We start from the raw sequence: 20,802 nt of genomic DNA, 5'->3' as shown, positions 1-20,802 counted from the left end.
GGGTTTAGGATACAGAAGATCTCTTCTCTCTATGGCAGGAAAAGGTACATATTTCAAAGGCAGTTAAATCAGTGATTAATAGCTTCTCACATAATCCTTTAAAAATACAGTTTAGGTTCCTGCAACCCCAGCATTTTAAAATTTCTAACCAGAGAAGTCAGTAAGTCAAGTCATTTATATATGCACATCCCTGTGCTGATAGTGGGCAGGTATTCAATGCTGTTGAGTAATGGAATACCTTTTAACTACTAGAATTGTAGACTTCAAAGTATTGCGAATTTGGCTCAAAACGCAAAAATCGGTGAGAGGTGAGGGATTTAGCTCTGATTAGTTACGCTGCCGGTAATTTCAGTTTGTTTTGCCTAACAGTGCTTGTGTTGTATGTATGGATACATTTTTATTTTTTGCGTTGCCGCTGCTGCCATCTGCTGTGTAAATGCTGGGATTACGTGTACTTAACTCGAAGGGGTTACATTGGCTGACTTAATGGAAGAAAAGAAGAAAAGCAGGCTTAGTTGCTTTGGCCGTTCTTCCAATAAACATGGTAAAACATGTTCTGATTTGCAGTTGAACTTTCTTTTGTGCCAATACTGCGTTTGATGTGTTAGCTTTTGAAAGCTCATATTGTATGCTGTTTCTATATAACAAAGGCATATACATCTTTAGCATGTAGACACTCATGCATGGAGTTCTGCTGTTTTAAGTGCATGTCTGAAATAGACTGGTGCTGCAGTGCTCTACCTTCCTAAAGCATAGTCTTTAATCCATTTAGATTTCCACTGAAGTGTCTTTGTCTATGACTTATGTTCTTATTGAAGCACAGGTTTTCTTTTTCAAAAGTCAGGTAAACCAGATAAAAAATGTATTTTAAATTCAGGTGTGAAGAAATTAATCGAAGTATTTTGCAAGCTTTATAATGGATCATAGTGTAAGCTTAGAACAGTATGATGATAATATTGACTATTTATTTATAATACTATTAATTTAGAATCTAATAAAACATAACAAACTTTTACTGTATCTCCTCTTGTTATCAATAGTTTTGTTTCTGTAATTTGTGTTTTATTCAATTTCTTTCCCACCCACAATGGAGATGGACAGGGGTTTTACAGTATGATAATTATTTTCAGATCTGCACTCTTTTAATAATGGCAAATGTATTCATTTGACATAATCACAATTGTAGTAATTAGGAGATGTAGTTTTAATCCTAATTACAACAAAGTCTTCGGAGCAACTGACTTCCTTGCTGTCCTAAGAATCACTATTGTGGCTCAGACCGAGGCTGACAAGTCTGACCCAGTTACTTTAGAGAATGCAGAATATTAAGTCAGAAATTGCTAGGACCTGATAGACTCATTTTCTACAAATACTGAGTTTGCTTTAAGTTATTTGTGTAACTGTTACATATATTGTCTAATAGCTCGCACAGCCTTACAGGCTGGAATAATTTTTCCATAAAAATTGCTAAAAGGCAGTGGTTGCAATCTTACTTTGGATATGTGTTTCAACATAGCCTTTAAACTAGCAGGTTCAGGTTCTGATGTCAGACATGAAGCAGCATGGAACCGGCTGAAAACTTGCTGTCGTCTACCAGACAAAATGCTGTCTTGGTACTAGTACCTGACCTTGCTAGTCAAAAGCATTCTGAAGCGTGTGTGCACTGACTTACAGTTTCATCTGTGTCTTGCAGGGCAGGCATACCTTTTATGAGTAGGATTTTTCCAAAGTACAAATTGGTGGACTAAGTCTATTTCTTTCTGTATTTGTGAAACCATTATGCTGATCTGAACAGCTCAAACTTAGACTACCACTGGATTAGAAATCCCACCCTAAATATTTTTCTTTGTATTACCTGTACCTCTATTTCTATTAAAAGCACTGAATCTGTGAGAGTATACAACATTCCCAAGATTCATAGTATCATCCTTCAGGCTCGAAGTGGTGGGTTCAGTGATGCTTTTGTAATGAAGACTGATTATTTTGCTCTCCTTCCACTGCTATGCAGCCATTCAACCTTATCTTGAGTTTCCATGGGCTGCCTATAAAAAGAGAGAGCCTATAAGAATGATTGTTGATAATATTGACATTAAATCTGCACTATGAAAACAGATACCTTGCTACAGTATAACAGGAAGGCAGTCCTTCCTTAAACTGAATTTACCCTGAAGAGCTTCACAGTCAGAGTGGATAGTACCACTTCTTTCTGATGTGTTTTCTGGGCATGCAGCAGACTTAGGAAAACTTGTGATGAATTTGCAATGATAATGTTGCCTCTTCTGTGATTTTTTTTGTTTGTTTGTTTGTTTTGTTCTGTTCTCCTGTTGGACTACCTCAAAGATTTGGTGTAAAGGATTCAGAAAATCCATGTACTGATTTGAGAAAGAATTAGGATAATTTTGGAGCTCATGGGATTGGTTGGATGTTAGTAGCAGACAGAAGATGACCATTTTGCAAGGTTGATCTAAAATTTTGCCAGTATAGTACCTTTTTTAATAATTCTAAGGTTCTCTCCAGTAGCTATTACTGATTATCTGACTAGCTCTGCAGATCAATGCACTTCTGCAGCTCTTTCAGCATGTGTAACCAGAAAGCTACCCAAGGTGCATCAGTGTGGAAATGAGATCAGCCTATGGATCAAAAATGCATAGCTGAAGTTGAACCAGATTAAAATGTTAATGATATACTTTCTAGAGCAAAATATTTCCAACAATAATACTTGCCACCACAGTTCAATAATTCAGGGTGTAATTTAGCCTGCTTCTGGATTCTACAGTGACACAAAATTGTCATAGAGCAGGATTATGGAAGTTATTTCTTCCGACTCCAGCTGGCTAGGACATATCAATGCTGATGGGCATTGACTTGCTCTTAGCTATGCATTAGTTATGTTATGTCCTGCAGTGAAATTTGAAATCCCTGCTCCAAAATCTGAAAACTGTTTAGGGTAAATACAACATGAGAAAACCAATCTATTTTCTTATCCACAGAAATAAAATGTAGTAGTTGATATATTTGACCTATTTTCTGTATACTCAGGAAAGTATTAAGCTACATGCTATATGGGTTGTTTATATTGCCTAATGCAAGATTCTTTCATTTGAAACCAGTTACCATAATTGAAGAGAGCTGATACTATCTAGAAATCTAGATAATCTTTCCAGAAGAATGCCAGTAAAATAAGGGCAAAAGGTGAATAAACAATAGAGAAAATTTGGTATCTTCCTTTGAATACTGGAGTACCAGTTTAAAGATCTCAAAGCTGGCCTCACTGAGATCAGACGGTCTTTCAAAAGTTCATTCTGTGTGCTGTGCTTTGTCCAATGAATACCGCCCTGGAAGAGGCTGTGGTCATGAAGTTGAATCTTTTCAAAACTTGCCAGGTTGCTTGCATTAGTGAGAGTGGATGTGGTCATGCAGTGCTGTTGCTGTTTTCTTCTGGCTAAAGATGTAATGACTTGCTAGCATTGCTGGAGCTGGACTTCGACATGGTGCCTTTCTCAGTACTTTTGTCAAGTTTTTCTTTTGGCGTATAAATTACAGTATAATGATAGCTGAGTTCCTAATGTAAACTGAACTATCTATGGTTCTTTTTTTCCTCTTCCATTTTTGTAACACAGCACCTGCAAGTCACTAATAGAGCTAGAGCAATAGCCCTGTCTAAAATAGAGAGTAACATTCTGGCTGGTTTTAGTTATTAGCAGAACTGACATTGGCTTCAATAGGGACAAAGATTTTTTTTTCTTTGGTATTTTGTTTTTCTTCATGCAATCGTGTTGAAAAAGGCCTGGTATTTCTTACTGTGGGTTAACGCATAAGTCTGGGTAGACTTGAATTAAAATTATATTACTTTACACTTACTATTTTAAAAATTATTTGGCATGTATTAAAACAAACAGCATTTGTATGACACTGAGTGAGCCTTTATGAGGAATTGGATTCTAGGTACTGCTTTTAGAAGAGGGAAGGGTTAATAAATTTGAAACACAAGTGTGAGAGACACTTTGCACACGTAATACTTGCAAAAGTGGGCCCAGCTCTGTTTTCATGGCAGCTCTTAGTAACAGTGTATGAAACAAGACTTCTGCACTCATATTTTGCAGTTGCCCATCCCAAGTGCTCAAATGTTCATCATTAGGTGGCTATAACGTTGTGTTTCCAAACAGCATGCAAGTCACCCAGCACAAGACAACCATTTCAGTTATTAACCAGACAGGGAAACTCCTTGCATTTATTGCAAAAGACCCTGGCATTTTTAAATAAAAACTGTTCTGAAGATCTGAGACAGTGTCTGAAATAGTTTTGTAATTCTTTTTTCTCTTAAAACGTTTAAAATTTTAATACTTTTGGATATCATCAAAGTTTGTTTGCTTTACTTTTGAATGAAATTCGTTTTGAACTCTGACTGTAAGCTGTGAAGTTCACACAAGACTAGCAATATTCATTTTTTAAAACTGATTTATAAAGCAAAGCATGATATTAGAATTGAGGTACTTGCAGGTGCTAACCAGGGATTTTTCATATATAAAGCAATTACAGTAATATTTTAAAAGAATCATCGAAACAGAAGAACCGTGTGAAAGAAGGTTTTGCTGTGCTTACTGCCTGAAGTGCCTGAAGTTTTGTTCAAACACCTGCATGGACATTTTGGATCTTTCTTTGTTATGCCAACTCTGTGTTTAACATTTCATGTAGTGGTGACTTAAATTTATGGGGACAGATTCTCAGCTGTTGCAAATAGTAGCTGAGCATCTAGTCTGCATAGACCTGTCACATTCTACTTGGATGGAATTGATTGAAACCAAACTACCCTTTACCACTTCCATGTATCTCTATGTCAGTGTTGAAGCAGCGTAGAGTGCTGTGCAGAGAAACTGTTACTAACAGTTCTCATTTTGTACCTGATCTGTAGACAAATCGGAAAATTCAGGGCCTGATTCTCGAGTCTCACTTATATTAAGATGTGTGTAATTCAGCCTGCTTTAAACCTCCTTTAAGCTACCAAAATAGTGAGACATCCCTAACAGAAATAGGCACTGTAGCCCTTCTATCTTCAGTACTCTCAGTCCACAGACATTGGCTTAAAACCTCCCCAACAAAACAAATGAACAAAAAACCAAACAAGCAAACCATCAAAACAGCAGAAGGTACTGAAATTACTGTAGAACAGCAAGAAAAAAAGAAAAACAGAATACCCTTAAGATAGTCTGTTTTTCTTTTGTTCTTGCTGTTCTACAGTAATTTCAGTGCATCTTCCACCTCTCATTTTTTCCTACTTTATATGGTATTTCTACTGTATAAAACAGCAACATAAATTTTACACTTTTCTTGTTCCTGAAGTTTTCCTTTCATGCTTGCTTTGCAGACATGGAAGTAGTGTTCTCCCCTAGGAAGTACTGAGAACTTTGGCTGTTCATCATTTCCTAATACCTTTTGACGTATGTTTTCCTCCCTCTATATTTCAGTTGTTTTGAAGATAAATGGTGATGACCAATTTGCAAATGAGTTTTGTCTAAAAAACCATTAGCTACAATTGCTAACTGTTTACTAATGATCTGCTATATATGTACAGTGATTCACTGTGTAACAAATGCAATAGTTCCCTTTTTATTAGGAGTAATTCTCATCATCCTTTGTAGTACCCATTCTGCCATTCCCAGTGCTCCTTCCTGTCTGCTCATGTAGTGTTTGCAGGCACAATTACTTTCTAGCATCTTGCCTTGATAATTCATAATGGAAGTAAAAGCATAGAGTGATCGGTATGATCAGAGTGTGATAGTTCCTATTTTCAGAAGAACTTCGGTGACGTTTCTTGGAATTAGTGAGCATGGTAGCAACACTTAAACTGATAAGAACCTCCAAAGTGTTAACAGAACACTTCTTAAAATGAAAGGTCACAAAATCTAGCTCAGGTTGATTTCATTACTAGGGGTAGCATGCTCTTTGTTACAAAACTCCTCTATGTTGTATTCTGTAGTGCATTTTCAACAGTTATGTTGAATCATTGAAAAGAAACAAAAAAAGCTACGATACACTCTGGAATTCCAATGTGCTTTCTTTTGTTATAAGAGGACTGATGAAGTATCTAACTTCATCTGCTATTCCTCAGATCTTCCAAGCTCTCATTAGACCTGCAACAAGTGGAGGCATTCTTGCAATAGAACAGGAGATCACATTCTGTGTAATGCCTTGCTTGGCTTTCAATCTAAAGCAATTTCTGTTTCCTAACAGCAAGCATGCCCACCAGTGAAACTGAATCAGTGAACACAGAGAATGTGAGTGGAGAAGGAGAGAACCTAGCATGCTGTGGGAGTTTATGGTGAGTACACGGACTGTTTTCAAGTACCCACCCTCATCATCTCAAAATTTAAAGGAATCATTAGTTCCCTGTTGTTTATTTAGCCAAAACTGCTTTGAAATAGTCAAGCTTCATATGGCACTTGATGGTTTTTTTGCCTTTCAGTAGTTTAATATTAGACCAATTATTACAGCGTTAAAGCACCCCTAAAATTCCGCAGTTAAGAAGATACAAAACAATTCAACTAAACTTCCAGTGCAGTCATGTTTTCCTGAAAGCTTTTATAAAATATAATTATTGTCCAAAATAATAAGAAAAGAATGGAAGTCCCCTGTGACATGTACAAAGAAATGTTTTCTGTTAAATTGTGCATGATCTGGAGAATATATATTTTTTAGGCAATAACTTAACGTATGGGAGTATTTCTGTATCCCATGGTGTTCACTAGTAATTTGCTCAGATTTTCATGACTTCCAGGCACCTTCTACATGAGCAGTTTGTTTACTTAGTTTTAAAGGACATTTCCTTTCTTTCACTTAGAAAATTTGTAAAGCTTTAGGAATGGTATTTTAGAAAATAAATAACATACAATAGAATTTCAGCATTCATGATGCATTTTGTTAAAAGCTTGTTTTTATGTATATGTAATATTGATTTGCAAAATTCTAAAGAGAACGAATTCGTGTTAATTATTTTTTCCACATTCTTAAAAATGTGTTTTCCTTTTCTTGTAGTCAAACCATCTCAAAATCCAAGTTCAGGTCAGTATTTTCCTCTCTCTTCATCACCTTTTTTCCTTGTGACTATTTACACATCATGATGATCTCATATAATTATTCTTTATTTACTATACTTTAAATTTTACTGTGTGAAAAGTCTTCGTAACAGTTTCTGGTGAATACAAAAGTAAAGTATCCATGAATACTCTTGGAAATCAAACTCTCTGATTTGCTTTGCTGATATTTGTGGCTCTCTTTTCACTTACCAGGAGCATTTGGAAATATGAGCTTCTATTTTGAAGTATGATTGCAGAAGGGAAGTGATATAAGCAAAATAAAGAATTAATAGTCCTGATATTGCAGACACTGGATGTGCCAGTACAAAACCAATAGGTTTCTTTATTTTGATTTTATTATCCAGTCTTATAGGACATATATTTAGTAATTAAAAAGGATAATTGCAAACGCAGAAGAGATACCTCTTTCTGTTTAAAACGGTTAGGTTACTCCATGAAGGAACAAAAAAAAAAAAGCTATGTGATTTCAGGTAAGTAATCAAGTGGTAGACTTAGGGAATCACGAAGGACAAAGACACTCCTACAGTTGCAGGCAACCCACAGAATAAATATTTTTCACAGAAATTTTCAGTGAAAAAAAGGGACAATCAAGAAGATTTGGCAACATCTGGCATCAGCAGTTTTGACAACATCTGGAATCATTCCAATTTTTTAACCCTAGTAAAACTGATTTCAGTGTTGGATGTATAGCAAGTAATTCATTGGTAACAGCAGTGTATTCTCCTTGCAGCAATGAAGAGGAATAGCATACCCAGGTTTATTCTACTAGCCTTACTAGCTCTAATGACCTACCAGCGCTGACCAGTTGCAAGCAGTTGGAGTGGACTTGTGTTCCTTCTGAATAGTCTTCTTTTATTTTTTTGAAGAAGAGCTCGCAGGCAACAGTTAACTGGTGCTTTTCTACACTGAGAGGTTTTTCATGTGACGCTGTGATCAAGCTTTATTTTGTCATCCCTTTCAGCCAGCAAACTGGTGACAGTGTATAAATGTGCCTCACTCTGCTGAAGACTGTGCCCAATGGAGATCTGGCCATTTAGGACGGTAGTGAACACACAACTAACTTTTTAGAAGTTTCATCGTTAGTTATAAAAGCTGTATAATTTCTTGTATGCCTTCTGCTACAGAAACTGGCCTTAGCTACACCAGCTGAATGGACCAGTTATGTCCATGTGGACCTTTGAGCTTAACCCTTCATGAGAATTATGAGAGATGAGACTGCTTTTAGCTTAATAAAGAGAAGCGATTCAGTGTGCTAATGGTCTGAAATTTCTCTTGCCATTGCTTCCAGTTACCATAACAGTAGAACAAGTGGAACAATTTCTTTAGTATTTCATTAGCTGAGAATCCCAAACAAGCATGATTATTTTGAATCATGAGATTGTCTCCAATCAACCTTATAGCATACTATTTATTGCTATGAAGCCTACTCATGCTGGTTTTAAAGAAGAAACGCGAATATGAAGTGGTCGCATGAAACTTCAAATACCAGGCAGTGCAATAGACTGCCGTTACACTACCTTCTTCAAGTTTGGTCTATTTGCATAGTGGGGACTCATAGAAGCATTACAGAGAAAGCAAAGTAATGCCTACATTCTGAACCATGCCCATTATTCATATTTTAAGGAAAAAGAGAACTCCAGAAGCTCTGTTAAATGAAAGCTGCTACGTCATCTTTGAGAAAGGAAAATTTCTACCCAAACCTGATGTTTTTAATAGTCCAAGCAGTGAGTAAGAAGCAGTCAGTGCTATCCATCTCTAAATCATTGTTCATAATCAACTTGAAAGAAAACTTACTTGTAAGCCAGAAAGTCACCGAAGTATCTCCAGCTGTCTGGATTCTGCCACTGTCCTAAATGTCTTTTGCATGAGCTCTTTGATTAGAATCTGTTCTTGTGGCATTAAAAAACACAAGTCACACAGAAGTTCATTCATACATGTATTGCTGCATCTGTTGTTGTGGCAATCGGCAAAGGGATGTTGGTGTTTTTCATTTGGAAGTGCTGCAGGGGTCTGCAGCTGCTTGAGGTCTTCAACCATACTTAAACTTTTTAAGCTGAATTTGGTAATGGGTCTTTACTTGTATTGGAGAAAGATCTATCCCTTTTAATTTAATGAATCCGTGTGAGGAGTAGTTTTGAGGCAACAGAGCTCAAAATTGTAGTTTGTCTTCAAAACAGATGTGGCTTGCACCATGTCCCAGATCCCAGATGACAACATCTGTTATCAGAGAGAAAAAGCACTTTGAAGAGCTGCTGGCTTTGCAATGCCACTAAGAACAGAGTATGTCTGCTCTTCTACCTCTACAAGGATCTGCAGACTCATGGTTCTCATCCCATTGCTTCTGGATACCTAACATCTCATATTTGCCAAATCCATTTTTCTGATATATCGGAAGAATGTAATTTTGGCAGTTTTCACTGGAATCACTAGTTTCTAAAAAGCTCTGTTTACTTCAAATACAGAAACTCTCAGTTCTGCAGCAAAGCCCTAGATTATGTGTTCAGCTGTCAGGGATGTCCTAGCACATACTAAACCAAATGCTAAATCTTGGTCTAATTCTCACTCTTCTGGCCTGATCCTCGCTCCAGCTTCAGGAATGTTATTCTGCAACGGCAGTACCCTGTGTTTCAGGGCAAAGTAAATCAGGACATAGCTTATCAAGGATATTGGTTTGACCATAAATGTCTTTGCCTTTGGATCAAAATAGAAAATGGTTTTTTTTGCAAGCGAGCCTACCTGCTGTACCAAAAGCAAAAATAGAAGTTAATCCTTCGAAATATGTTTCTATACAGTCAGATGGCTACTTGGTCAAGAGATAGCAATTATCTGCCAGTTTATTAAGTGAAAGTGTATATCAGCCACATATTATGCTAGGATATACATGGGTAAATATGATCTGTGCTGCATGTTTGTAATCTTTCAGGTGGAATTTGAAATGTTTTGATACTAGAACAATGATTAGAGGAAGATGGGGATCTCCTAGTTGAAGAGATTTGTGCACATTGTTGTCTGTGAAGATCCCTCTTTTTAAGAATTTGCTTCCTCATTTGTCAGTATGATTATATGATCACATTAACCTTCAAATCATGCTAAAAAGCTGGTAGTATGCCCTGAATCTCGTAACTACAAAAATGAGGAACAGAAAAATAATCTCAAAGGTTTCTATTTTTTCATGAGTGAGCACTCTGGTGCAATTCTTCTGTCCCATATTTTATAAATAAGAGTAGTGGAGTCTAATCTCTGCACAGATGTTAGCACCCACAATTACAGAAGAATTCATCTTGGGCATTAATATTTACTACTCTGTGAGCTTACTAGCGAAAATATGAGGCACACCAGTTTCGCAGGTACAGGGATTATGCATGTGGTTCTAAACAGAAAGTCCAGCTTAGAAAAATACCATGTTGTAATGAAAGGCTGCTGATACAAAATAATCTGAAAATGAATGTTCCTACCTTTGCATAGGTCTAGTAGCAATACACAAACACACATGAATAGCAAGTAAACAAACTAAACTTCATAGATTCTGCATGACTGACTGACACTGAGTTCACTCAGACTCAATGCAAGGCTGGATTTCCCATCTCTGGATTAAAATTTAAGACCAGGGCCTAAACGACCACCTAAACATGAATACCTGAGTGAATGAAAGTGAAATTGGGAACACATTTGTAATAATAATGATTTGCTCATAAATAGTTATGAAGAAAAAATCAGAAAGTATTTAACGAGAACAAAAGCAGTGAATAATTTGGTTTGTTGTAACAAACTATGTCAACTATAAGCATCCTCTATGATTTTAATATTTATTAAACTGCTATATTTTGTGAAAAGTGCTTGATAATTTCATGAAAGCAATATTATATAATTGCAAATTTATGAAAATGGAATTTCTCTTCAAAATATAAGGGGACATTTCATTCTTCTAGGAAAAAAAAATGCTATTTGGTTAAAACTAGGAGGGGCGGTTACTAAAAAATAGAAAACTGTTGAGTGAAAATAGTGTAATTTGTTTTCCTATTTTATATAGCCACAGGTTTTCCTGGTACAACAGGCCATCTACTTCAGTCTTCTATTTACTGTTTATTTCTTTACTTCTACCAATATAATGAAGGTAGAAAATTACTCCTGCACTCCTTTCTGAATTTTTGCTTTATTTCTGAAGGCTTTTTACATATGCTTGTATCGTTGACACACTTCTACATGTGAGTGCCATTGCACACCCTTTGGCAGCATTTTCATATGTGCACCACTTAGCTATACTGTTTTGTCACTGATTCCACAGACCTTTTGGGGAAAAAAAAGCCCCATTGGCTTCAGAGAGCTATGAGTTACACGCTTTGAGACTGCTTTTGTCTCCTATGAGTAGAGATATCCAAACAACATTATCCTTGTCTCATTGACTTCAATGATAGGATGTTGTGTAAGCATCAAAAAAGGCTGTTTTACCTACCCAGGGAGTGAGCCATCCTGATGATGGCCATGGACATAGTGCTGTTTAGCAGGGGACTGGCAAGATAAGAATGTTCTTGAATACCATGTTGCTTTAGGTCAGGATATTTTTCCTTTATATGGTTAGAATACTGCAAAGACTTGAAACATCTTTGTACTGATATCTGAAACCAGTATTAATTTCCATTACCACAAGTACAAATTTAAGGTGCGTAAGGAAAACTCAGTTAATGCTTGAATGCAATGCCAAACTCAGTTATTTTTATGGTGGTGTTATTGCATATTGGTTCTATTTTCTGAGGCAGATTTAAAGCATTTTTGATTTTATGCATACTAAATACAATACCTGCTAATTCAGACACTAAAAGTATTAAGAAATTCACCTAGTTATTGTAACAATTTTCAACAACCATAGTTCCATGTTTTGGTACTGCCAAAAGGGCTGCAGTGCCTTTCCCCTGTCTCAGCCACTCATTCTTCCTGCTCTTTCTGTGATGTGGCAATCCAATGAATTGGATCAGACAACTGACCAGCTAAAACCAACCCAGAAAAAAAGAAATTGGTTTCCACCAGTCAGTTCTCGGGTCTGGCTCACTTCACTAGGGCTAGTTTTGGCAAAAGGGAAAGGAGAGGGCAGAACAAGGAGAGCAGACCACCCCTTCCCATCACAACGGATTTACGCTAGACTGGCCTGATAGTGAAGCTATAGAAGAAGAATCTTATACAGGCACACTCTTCTCAGTTCTTTGCTGTTTTAAGGCTAGGTCAAGCTTCCATTGGAGTCTGTGCCTGCTCTGTCCCTTGAATTTTGGATGAAGCAGTTGTCAGTACCTAAAATTTATTATCTGAGCCCACGGCTGTAGTTCTGGCTGTGTGAATTTTATATGCCTCCTTTTTAGGTAATATCAAGTGCTTCTTAATCCTTCTTTTCCTATGACCCAGCAATATATTTTCTTCCTGTTTCACAAATGGAAATGCAACTCAAGAAGACTAATTGGTTTACTAAAGTTCCCAGAAGTGAAGCGGAGAAATTAAATCTCGTTTTATGAGTCCAAAGCTGAGCTAATACCCTCACTTGTGAGTCCAGCTCATATCTAAGTAGGGCCTGTTTACTTGTCCTTGATTGTCACTCTTATTCATTTCACAAACATTTGCCCACTGACACAATTTCAAGGCACATCAGTGGAAATCTCTAGGAGTCGCTGACTGAGATTTCTAACATTATAAGGTAGATTTCTAAAAGTTGACCTCAACATTCCTGCCTTGTTTAATCCTGCCAGAATTGTGCCCGTGGTTTAACTCAAAGGCTACATTTTTAGACTAAATGTAATCTGAATTCTAAGTTGCTTTATTGGCTTTTCTTTACTGCTATTAAGTGTCTGGGTCCTGGAAAGACAGATATATCTTGTTACTCAATGAAATGTTAAATACAGCTTAATCTGATTATGTTACAGGCAATTAGAGTCTCCAAAAGTTGTGGTCTACATTTAAAAATCTATAATGAAATCTAAAAAAGGAATAACAAATTAGCACTCCCTAATCTGCAACTGGTAATAACTTACACAACTATCTGAAGTGTTGTGCACGTATTTATGTAAATACACCTGCTCACACATACATACTTGCACTATGTTTTCTATACAGAAGAAACCCTCCTTAAGTTCATATGTGTTTTCTGTATAATAATAAATTTGTTTTTATTTGAACTTTCAGTCGACGCTGGCGTCGTTGGAATCGATTTAATCGAAGAAAATGTAGAGCTGCAGTAAAATCTGTCACATTTTATTGGCTTGTTATTGTCTTGGTCTTTCTGAACACATTAACTATCTCATCAGAGCATTATAATCAACCTGACTGGCTGACCCAGATCCAAGGTACAATCAGAAATTATTTATCCTGTTTTTGACTATGGATACTTGCATTCTATCAAGTGCCTACTTTTGTACTTTGGCATTTTGTTGTTGTTTGTTGTCCTGTAGGACATTCAGCCCAGCCAAAGGGAGATACAAGAAATGACTGAATGTGTTTGATTTCCACAGCTGTAACACAGCTTAATGGCATACCAGCAAAAACCTGACAACACTAAATTGTAAATACCTGTACTTTTATTGTTAAACCATGCTTGAAAGATGAGAAAGAAAATGGTAACTGGCACAGCAGAACATGCCGTGGGCTGTGTTGCTTCAGTTACAGTGTGGACTCAAGCTATGAGTTGAGCAGCCATGAACTGCGCCCTGGATTGGAAAGATGAATAGTTCATAAGTCACAGGAAGCTTTACATCCTTGTGTAACTTTTGCCACTTAGGCATCAAATACAGTCCAACATAAAAAAACCAGTACTTCCTTCCTTCTTAAGTAAAAGGCTGTGAACTAGTATAGAAAGTATAGTACTAATATGTTAAAATAAAAATGGAATCATATAAGACAATTCAGGAATGTCTTTTTTTTTTTTTTTTTAATTTTTTTTTCCAGATATCGCAAATAAAGTTCTTCTGGCATTATTCACCTGTGAAATGTTAGTAAAGATGTACAGCTTGGGTCTACAGGCTTATTTTGTTTCTCTTTTTAACCGCTTTGATTGCTTCGTTGTTTGTGGTGGCATTGTTGAAACCATTTTGGTGGAGTTGGAAATTATGTCACCCCTTGGAATTTCAGTGTTTCGCTGTGTTCGTCTCCTGCGTATTTTTAAAGTAACAAGGTAAGATTAACTAATGCTGCTAACTTTAGGGATAGCTGAAGGGTGATCAGCAATTCTTTTGTAATACTTCATCATGCGCTGCTCTTTTACTGTTTTGTTTGGGTTTTTTTTGGTGTGTGTTAACACACGCATTTTAATTTATAGGCACTGGGCATCCCTGAGCAACTTGGTAGCATCCTTGTTAAACTCAATGAAGTCCATTGCTTCACTGTTGCTTCTGCTTTTCCTCTTCATCATAATCTTCTCGTTGCTTGGAATGCAGCTGTTCGGAGGCAAATTTAATTTTGATGAAACTCAAACAAAACGGAGCACCTTCGATAATTTTCCACAAGCTCTTTTAACTGTATTCCAGGTAACTTTCTTTCATCCTGTATGAAACATTTACCTTTGATGATCAACAAAACTGTTTAATCGATCATGTTGCCTGAAAATAAAATCACAAATACTATTTATTCAATTTACTTTAAGTAGCATTCTGCTCATTAAATTCAGTACTCTAGTAACTGCACCATTTGTACCATTTGTTTCATGTCTTATTTGATCTATCTCTGCAACATAACTGTCATATTACTTCACAAAATTAAATCTCCTTTGTCCATCAAATACATGACTAGTAAAAGAGGTGGAATGTTATTTTTATTTTAATCAGATTGTTTTCTTAACTTCATTAGCTATGTAAAAGTTCAGCTATTCCCAAGCAGGAAAAAATGATAAGCATTGTAAGAGTGCATATTTGCATATGGGTCATATCACTTACCATAATATAAAAATAAATATGAAATTCTTTAAAGAGACACTGTCAGGTTTATTAAAATTTTAAAGCAACTTGTTTGTTACCTGTGAAAAGATAGGGCCATACTTACAGTCTACTTTTCGCTATTTTATGATCCTTTTTTTTATTTTTCCCAATTTGGATACTGGAATCAGGCTAATTGGTTTCATCTTTCTAGCCATTTTCACATTCAGCTTTGCACATCATCACAATGTTTGGTTTCAGACATTGTAGGTGAGTGTTTAAAGCTGACCCTGCAAGACTCAACTTTGTGTCAACTTCCTATCTCTTTGGTAGAATTTTCATCTGGTGGCTGCCCAGAGCAAGCAAAAAATCTTTCTGTGTAATTTTAACGTAAGGAAATCTTAATGAGAAATTTCCTTTAGAGGAAAAGTATTCGCATTTGACCTGACATTGCCCCTTTAAAAAAAATTAAGGCTGTACTTTCAAACTCAGCTGAGTTGGATTTTATTCAGATTTTAGGCTGCCTCATTTTCAAAGGAATGAGGCTTCCTTCAGTTTCAGAATACACTCACGAGCAACCAACCTGTTGGGTGCTCAACAACTATGAAAATCAGCTTGATAAGTTTAGCTCTCCAAAAATGAATTTCAGAAATTGTCATGCATATAATTTTCTTGAACAACCACTTAATTACTTGGAAGAAGAGTCAGTATTGCATGTTTTCTCAGGATAGAACTGATAATTTTTAAGAAGTTACTTAGAAATATATAAAGTGCCCCTATAACCTGCATTGTAATACTCAGAATTTTTGTCGTAGTACAGAAAAAGTGGAGTTGCCTCATTGTAAACGATCCTTTTAACTAATCAACAGATTTCTGTAAAATTCTTTTAGAATTTTGTGAAATTATGTGAAACAATAGCCAATAAGAAAATCATGTAATTCTCCCACACCATTGAGCTCCATTCAGTTTAAAATAGCTACCATTTCCAAAGCAGTATAGCAGTAGTGTATGTGTGTGGTAGGTGTATTATGTAATTTATGATAAGGTGGCCCATCCCCGTTAAAACTGAAATTGGGTAGACCAATTTGCAGGACTAACAAATGGCATACACTAGAAAAGATTTGTGGCCACTATTTCAAAAAAAGAGACCCTTAAAACATATACTAGCTTGATTTTCAAGAGTGATGAACATGTGCGGGCATTACTACATATGTGGCATTACTGAAAATCAGAGCTCTTAACTTTTGCATGCCAAAATCAATAAAATTATAGGCTTCTATTTTTATTATTTTTGCCTTTGAAGTTCAGTGATGTAAATGCATAGCATAAAATAAAAGTTAGTAGAGTTAAACCCAAGCTTTCAGGAGATGCTTATTTAAATGGAAATTTTAAAACAATGCATGAAAAGATTATGGTATTGCTTTATGTATATGAAGGTTAGCCTTGTGTATTGTGGTCAGAGGAAACGTGTTTCTCTATTGCTCTTTTTGATGTTGAGTTACTAATAATATATCTGCTTCTTAGATTCTAACAGGTGAAGACTGGAATGCTGTTATGTATGATGGCATAATGGCATACGGTGGCCCATCATCGTCAGGCATGATAGTCTGTATATATTTCATTATCCTCTTCATCTGTGGTAACTGTATCCTTTGCACTCACTGGAAGCATCTCCAAATGGGGCTGTGTGCCAGGGACATATGCAAAATTTCTCTAGGAGGGAGTAAATTGTAATGGACATGCAAATGCTTTCTGCATGTGTTAAGTCCTTTAAATAGACATTTTTTTGTATACCTGTTCCCTAATGAATGAGACTCCAGTGATCTCCAAGTCTATCTCCTGCCACCACAGTGGCAGAAACCAGAGTATTTTTTCTTTCTTCCTTCAGTGGGAAAACAGCCGTATTCTACCTGCTTGTCTCTATTTGACAACTCTCCGTCTGAAAATGCATGGATGTAGTCTGATCTCTATGGCAGTAATTTCCCGTTCATCCTTTTGACGCTTGGTATAGCCCTGTTAATTCTGACACACACTGACAGTGGAGCCAGTGAACCACCGTATAGCGCAGGGGCCAGATGAGAGAAATCTGCGTGGGGAAGTGTTGAGTTAGTTAGGATTAAGTCTGCTGAAGCATTCCCCTTCCCTGCCTTCAGTGTACTGGAAATACTTCCTTGGCCCCACATAGAAACAGAAACTAGTGTCATTCTCAGAAGTTCTTAAAAGATCAGGAGGTGATAAAAGGGCAAAAACATTCTATCTTCTGTGCTATAAGGCACTTGTATCAGTATTTGTACTTAACTGATATGGACGGAAGTACAGAATTTGATACAGGTTGTTGTAGACGCAGAAGATAATGCATTATAAAAATGAATTTTTCAAAATGCCTGAACAGTCTTCACTTTTAATAGACCATGTTTCATATTTGAAACTTGCTCAGGCTAGCATAAAGTTGAATGTCATTTATTTAAAAAATACATCAAGTGTTCTGCTATTTTAAAATCAGTGACCCTAATGGATCTCTGCTCATTTTACACCCAATATTAATCTACTCCATTAAATGAGTGTTATTTGCACTACACTCCAGCATCCCAAACCTCTATGCTGTAGTTGGGAACATGTGTTTTATATCTCTCACATTGTCAGTGTTTATGCTGATAATAAACCAAACAAGTATAGTAACGCATAATGTCCTTAAAATGATTTGAAATAGATATCTTGCTAAATGTCTTCTTGGCCATTGCTGTGGATAACTTGGCAGATGCTGAAAGTCTAAATACAGCTCAGAAAGAAGAAGCTGAAGAAAAGGAAAGGAAAAAGAATGCAAGGTAAAATAGTATGGGCACGTTGAACAAGCAGGAGAGGGAAGGAGGAGGGTACTGAATTCTTTCATAAGGATTTTCTTTGCTTTATATACATGTCTTTACCATCTTCAAAATTTATTGGAGTCAGGAAAAAAATGAAAGAGTTTACCTACACAGTAAAATAAGACCCAATTAGTATGATTTTAGATAAAAGTTGGGTAGTAATTGGGAAAATGGGGTGAATTAGGGACATAATGATAAGCCAACTGATATTAAACATTGCAACGGTAGGATTTATTGCACAACTAGAACAAGAATGTATCTGTTGTTGCCAGTGCACAACTCCCTGTGGAATCAGTTCTCTAAGCCTTATATAGACAAGAAGAAAACCTTCCTTTGAAATCAGTGCAGGCCTATTGAAGTCAATGCAAGTTGTTTGTATGAGTCCAAGGGCACAGTTTATCCCTCTAGAAAGGAGTAATGATCATGCATTTAATTTTTTGGGGATTAGCTTCTGGAATTGTATTCAAAATGATAAACTTTTAAATGGATCATTGCATTCAAATGCAATAGATTTTATTGCTCTGACACCTGCAGCTGTGCAAATAATTTTAAATATTTTACTATGGTTTTTAGGTATGCTCTCTTAACTTTTCATAGGATGGGTATAGTTCACTTAAAATCTTCTGTCTTTACATTATGTGCTTTGTAATTGTCATTGTATTGTTTTGTAGAAAAGAGAGTCTGGAAAATAAAAAAAGTGAGAAGTCAGAAGGTGACCAAAAGAAGCCCAAGGATAGTAAGGTGTTTATTCTAAAAATTGTGTCTTTTCTAAGAAGCAGTTTTACTAATTTTGCTAGGGAGTACTTTTCAAGACTACTCTGCATTGTACAATTTCTTTTATGAACCCATCATCCCTACGTTTTTTCCAGGCAAAGGAAACTTAGTTCTGATGCTTTGCATCCTCGCAGAATCTCTTAATCCAGAAAATCCTTTTGGTTTCAGGATATCCTGAGAAGGGAAGCTCTTAGAGCATGAAATAGTTAACGTTAGAAAAATTTGATGTTATTTTAGGATCCCTATAGGTATTTTGCCTGATAAATCCGGTGGAAGAGATTAGTGAATAATAAACTCTTAGTAGAATGTTCAAACATCCTTGCTAATTTTTACCAAAGTCTGTTGGTTATATTCTCATTGTGATCTACACAGCCAGAAGAATGCGGGTACTATAGAAAAATAATATTTTAAAAATATGTATTAAACTGTTAGCTCTCCTCTGTTCTCAGAGTTACCCTGTTTCAGAAAACTCAGACTAAGCATAGAGATCACTTCCCTTACTTCAGAGGCTTATTTGGTTTGCTTTCTGTTGAACTTTATACTTCACACTATATTTAAATTTATTTTTCTTCTTGTGCATCCCTTTCATTGCTGTAGGTGACAATTGCTGAATATGGAGAAGGAGAGGATGAGGATAAAGATCCCTATCCACCCTGTGATGTACCAGGTATGTGAATATCAGCCAGAAGACAAACACATTTAAGTTTGTTTGCTAAAATATCCTAAACTTGCTCTTGCTGAAGACTGAATCAATTCCTTTGAACTCAGTGAAGTTGTGCTCTGTTATCAGTGGATAAATGGGCCTGTAAGCTGCTAAGTATTATCTTTTTCTGCAGCTTCCTAGACAGTACAAACAGCATACGAGAGTTAATACTGTGAGCCTGAAGACTCCTGTGGTAATACTATCTGGATGTGAGAGCAAATTCTAAACTTTTCTGAAATGTTTGGCAAAAAAGGACATTCCAGGGCTGATGATGTTCAATCACTTTTGTCTTAGCTTCTTCCAGTCCAGTGAACGTACTTATCTAGAAATCAGTTCTGTCTGGATGCCTATTACAGAAATCTGCCCTGCCTTTTGAGCACTCAGTGCCCAGCCAGAGCACAGAGCTCAGCACCCCTGCAACATAGCTCAAGCATGGGCTGACCGTCAGGCGCTGAGCTTAAGTGGGGCTCCAGAGCCCATATGCAGGGAGTGTGAGTGGGGACCCCAGATGAGGCTGGTCAGGGCCAGTAAAGCCTATTAGTGCACTCAGGGCACTTATGCACACACCCATACATGTACATAAATATGTATATAACCTCATGACAACTATATGGATGTTCATATATTGATTCATAGATTTTTAAAGCCATGCTGTGAATATATATTTCCTATAAGCCATATTATATTTTAATACAAGCCATGCTTTTATATTGTTATGAACAAAACCGCAATGTTTTTTATTTTATAGTAAAAAAGTGTTTAATTTAAAGTAGGTGAAGATGAAGAAGATGAGGAGGATGAACCAGAGGTACCAGCAGGCCCACGTCCCCGTAGAATATCGGAACTAAATATGAAGGAGAAGATTACACCAATCCCTGAAGGGAGCGCCTTCTTCATCTTCAGCAGCACCAATCCGTAAATATAATTTTGAAAAATACTGGTTTAGTCCATCAAGGTTTAGCAGAGAAGGAACAGGCCTCCTTCCAGTGAAGTTAGGAATAGAACTCCAATATCTTCAACAAGAGAGAGATTGGCTTCTCTCCTAAAATTTTCTGAATGACTTGGTAAATGGAAAGGATTTGACAAATATATTAATTTGCTTCCCACTGTTGAAGATAATAGCTGTACTACATGTCTGAACAGTACCCTTTAATGTATGTTAGGTATTTAATATGTTAGTCACTGGATATAAAAGGTGTGACGTAAGATCTGAGCATCTTCTACATGAGATAGGATTCCTAGAACCCTAGGAACCTTTGCGGAGCAATACAGGTGAGGAAGGAGAAGAGAAAATAAGAGCGAAAAAGAGAAAAGAAGAAGAAAGGATGTATATATTCCTCCTGGGATAACAGCATTTTCCCACATTCCAGCAAACACTGAAGATAAAGACAAATGATTTCAAAAATCAAGAGCAATAGTAGTTGGATTTTGGGGGGAATTGGAATCTTTCATCGCTCAGTCTAGCCCCAGAGCATTTGAAG

General features: G+C 36.5%; 1 protein-coding gene across 1 annotated transcript in view; it reads left to right on the top strand.

Moving 5' to 3' along the window:
* The window catches only part of CACNA1D (calcium voltage-gated channel subunit alpha1 D), a 205,188-nt gene that overhangs the window by 107,362 nt on the left and 77,024 nt on the right, over positions 1 to 20,802 (top strand). Inside the window, exons 10-19 of the mRNA XM_075158487.1 lie at positions 6,232 to 6,319; positions 7,033 to 7,059; positions 13,260 to 13,420; positions 14,019 to 14,244; positions 14,389 to 14,596; positions 16,505 to 16,625; positions 17,691 to 17,805; positions 18,516 to 18,585; positions 19,216 to 19,285; positions 20,092 to 20,236. Coding sequence (XP_075014588.1) covers positions 6,232 to 6,319; positions 7,033 to 7,059; positions 13,260 to 13,420; positions 14,019 to 14,244; positions 14,389 to 14,596; positions 16,505 to 16,625; positions 17,691 to 17,805; positions 18,516 to 18,585; positions 19,216 to 19,285; positions 20,092 to 20,236 — 1,231 coding nt within the window. The remainder of the gene's footprint in view (positions 1 to 6,231; positions 6,320 to 7,032; positions 7,060 to 13,259; positions 13,421 to 14,018; positions 14,245 to 14,388; positions 14,597 to 16,504; positions 16,626 to 17,690; positions 17,806 to 18,515; positions 18,586 to 19,215; positions 19,286 to 20,091; positions 20,237 to 20,802) is intronic.

The sequence above is a fragment of the Calonectris borealis genome, chromosome 10, assembly GCF_964195595.1.
Source record: "Calonectris borealis chromosome 10, bCalBor7.hap1.2, whole genome shotgun sequence".
NCBI lineage: Eukaryota > Metazoa > Chordata > Aves > Procellariiformes > Procellariidae > Calonectris > Calonectris borealis.
The sequence above is the reverse complement of the archived record's forward strand: the minus strand, read 5'-3'. Positions and strand labels throughout refer to the sequence as shown.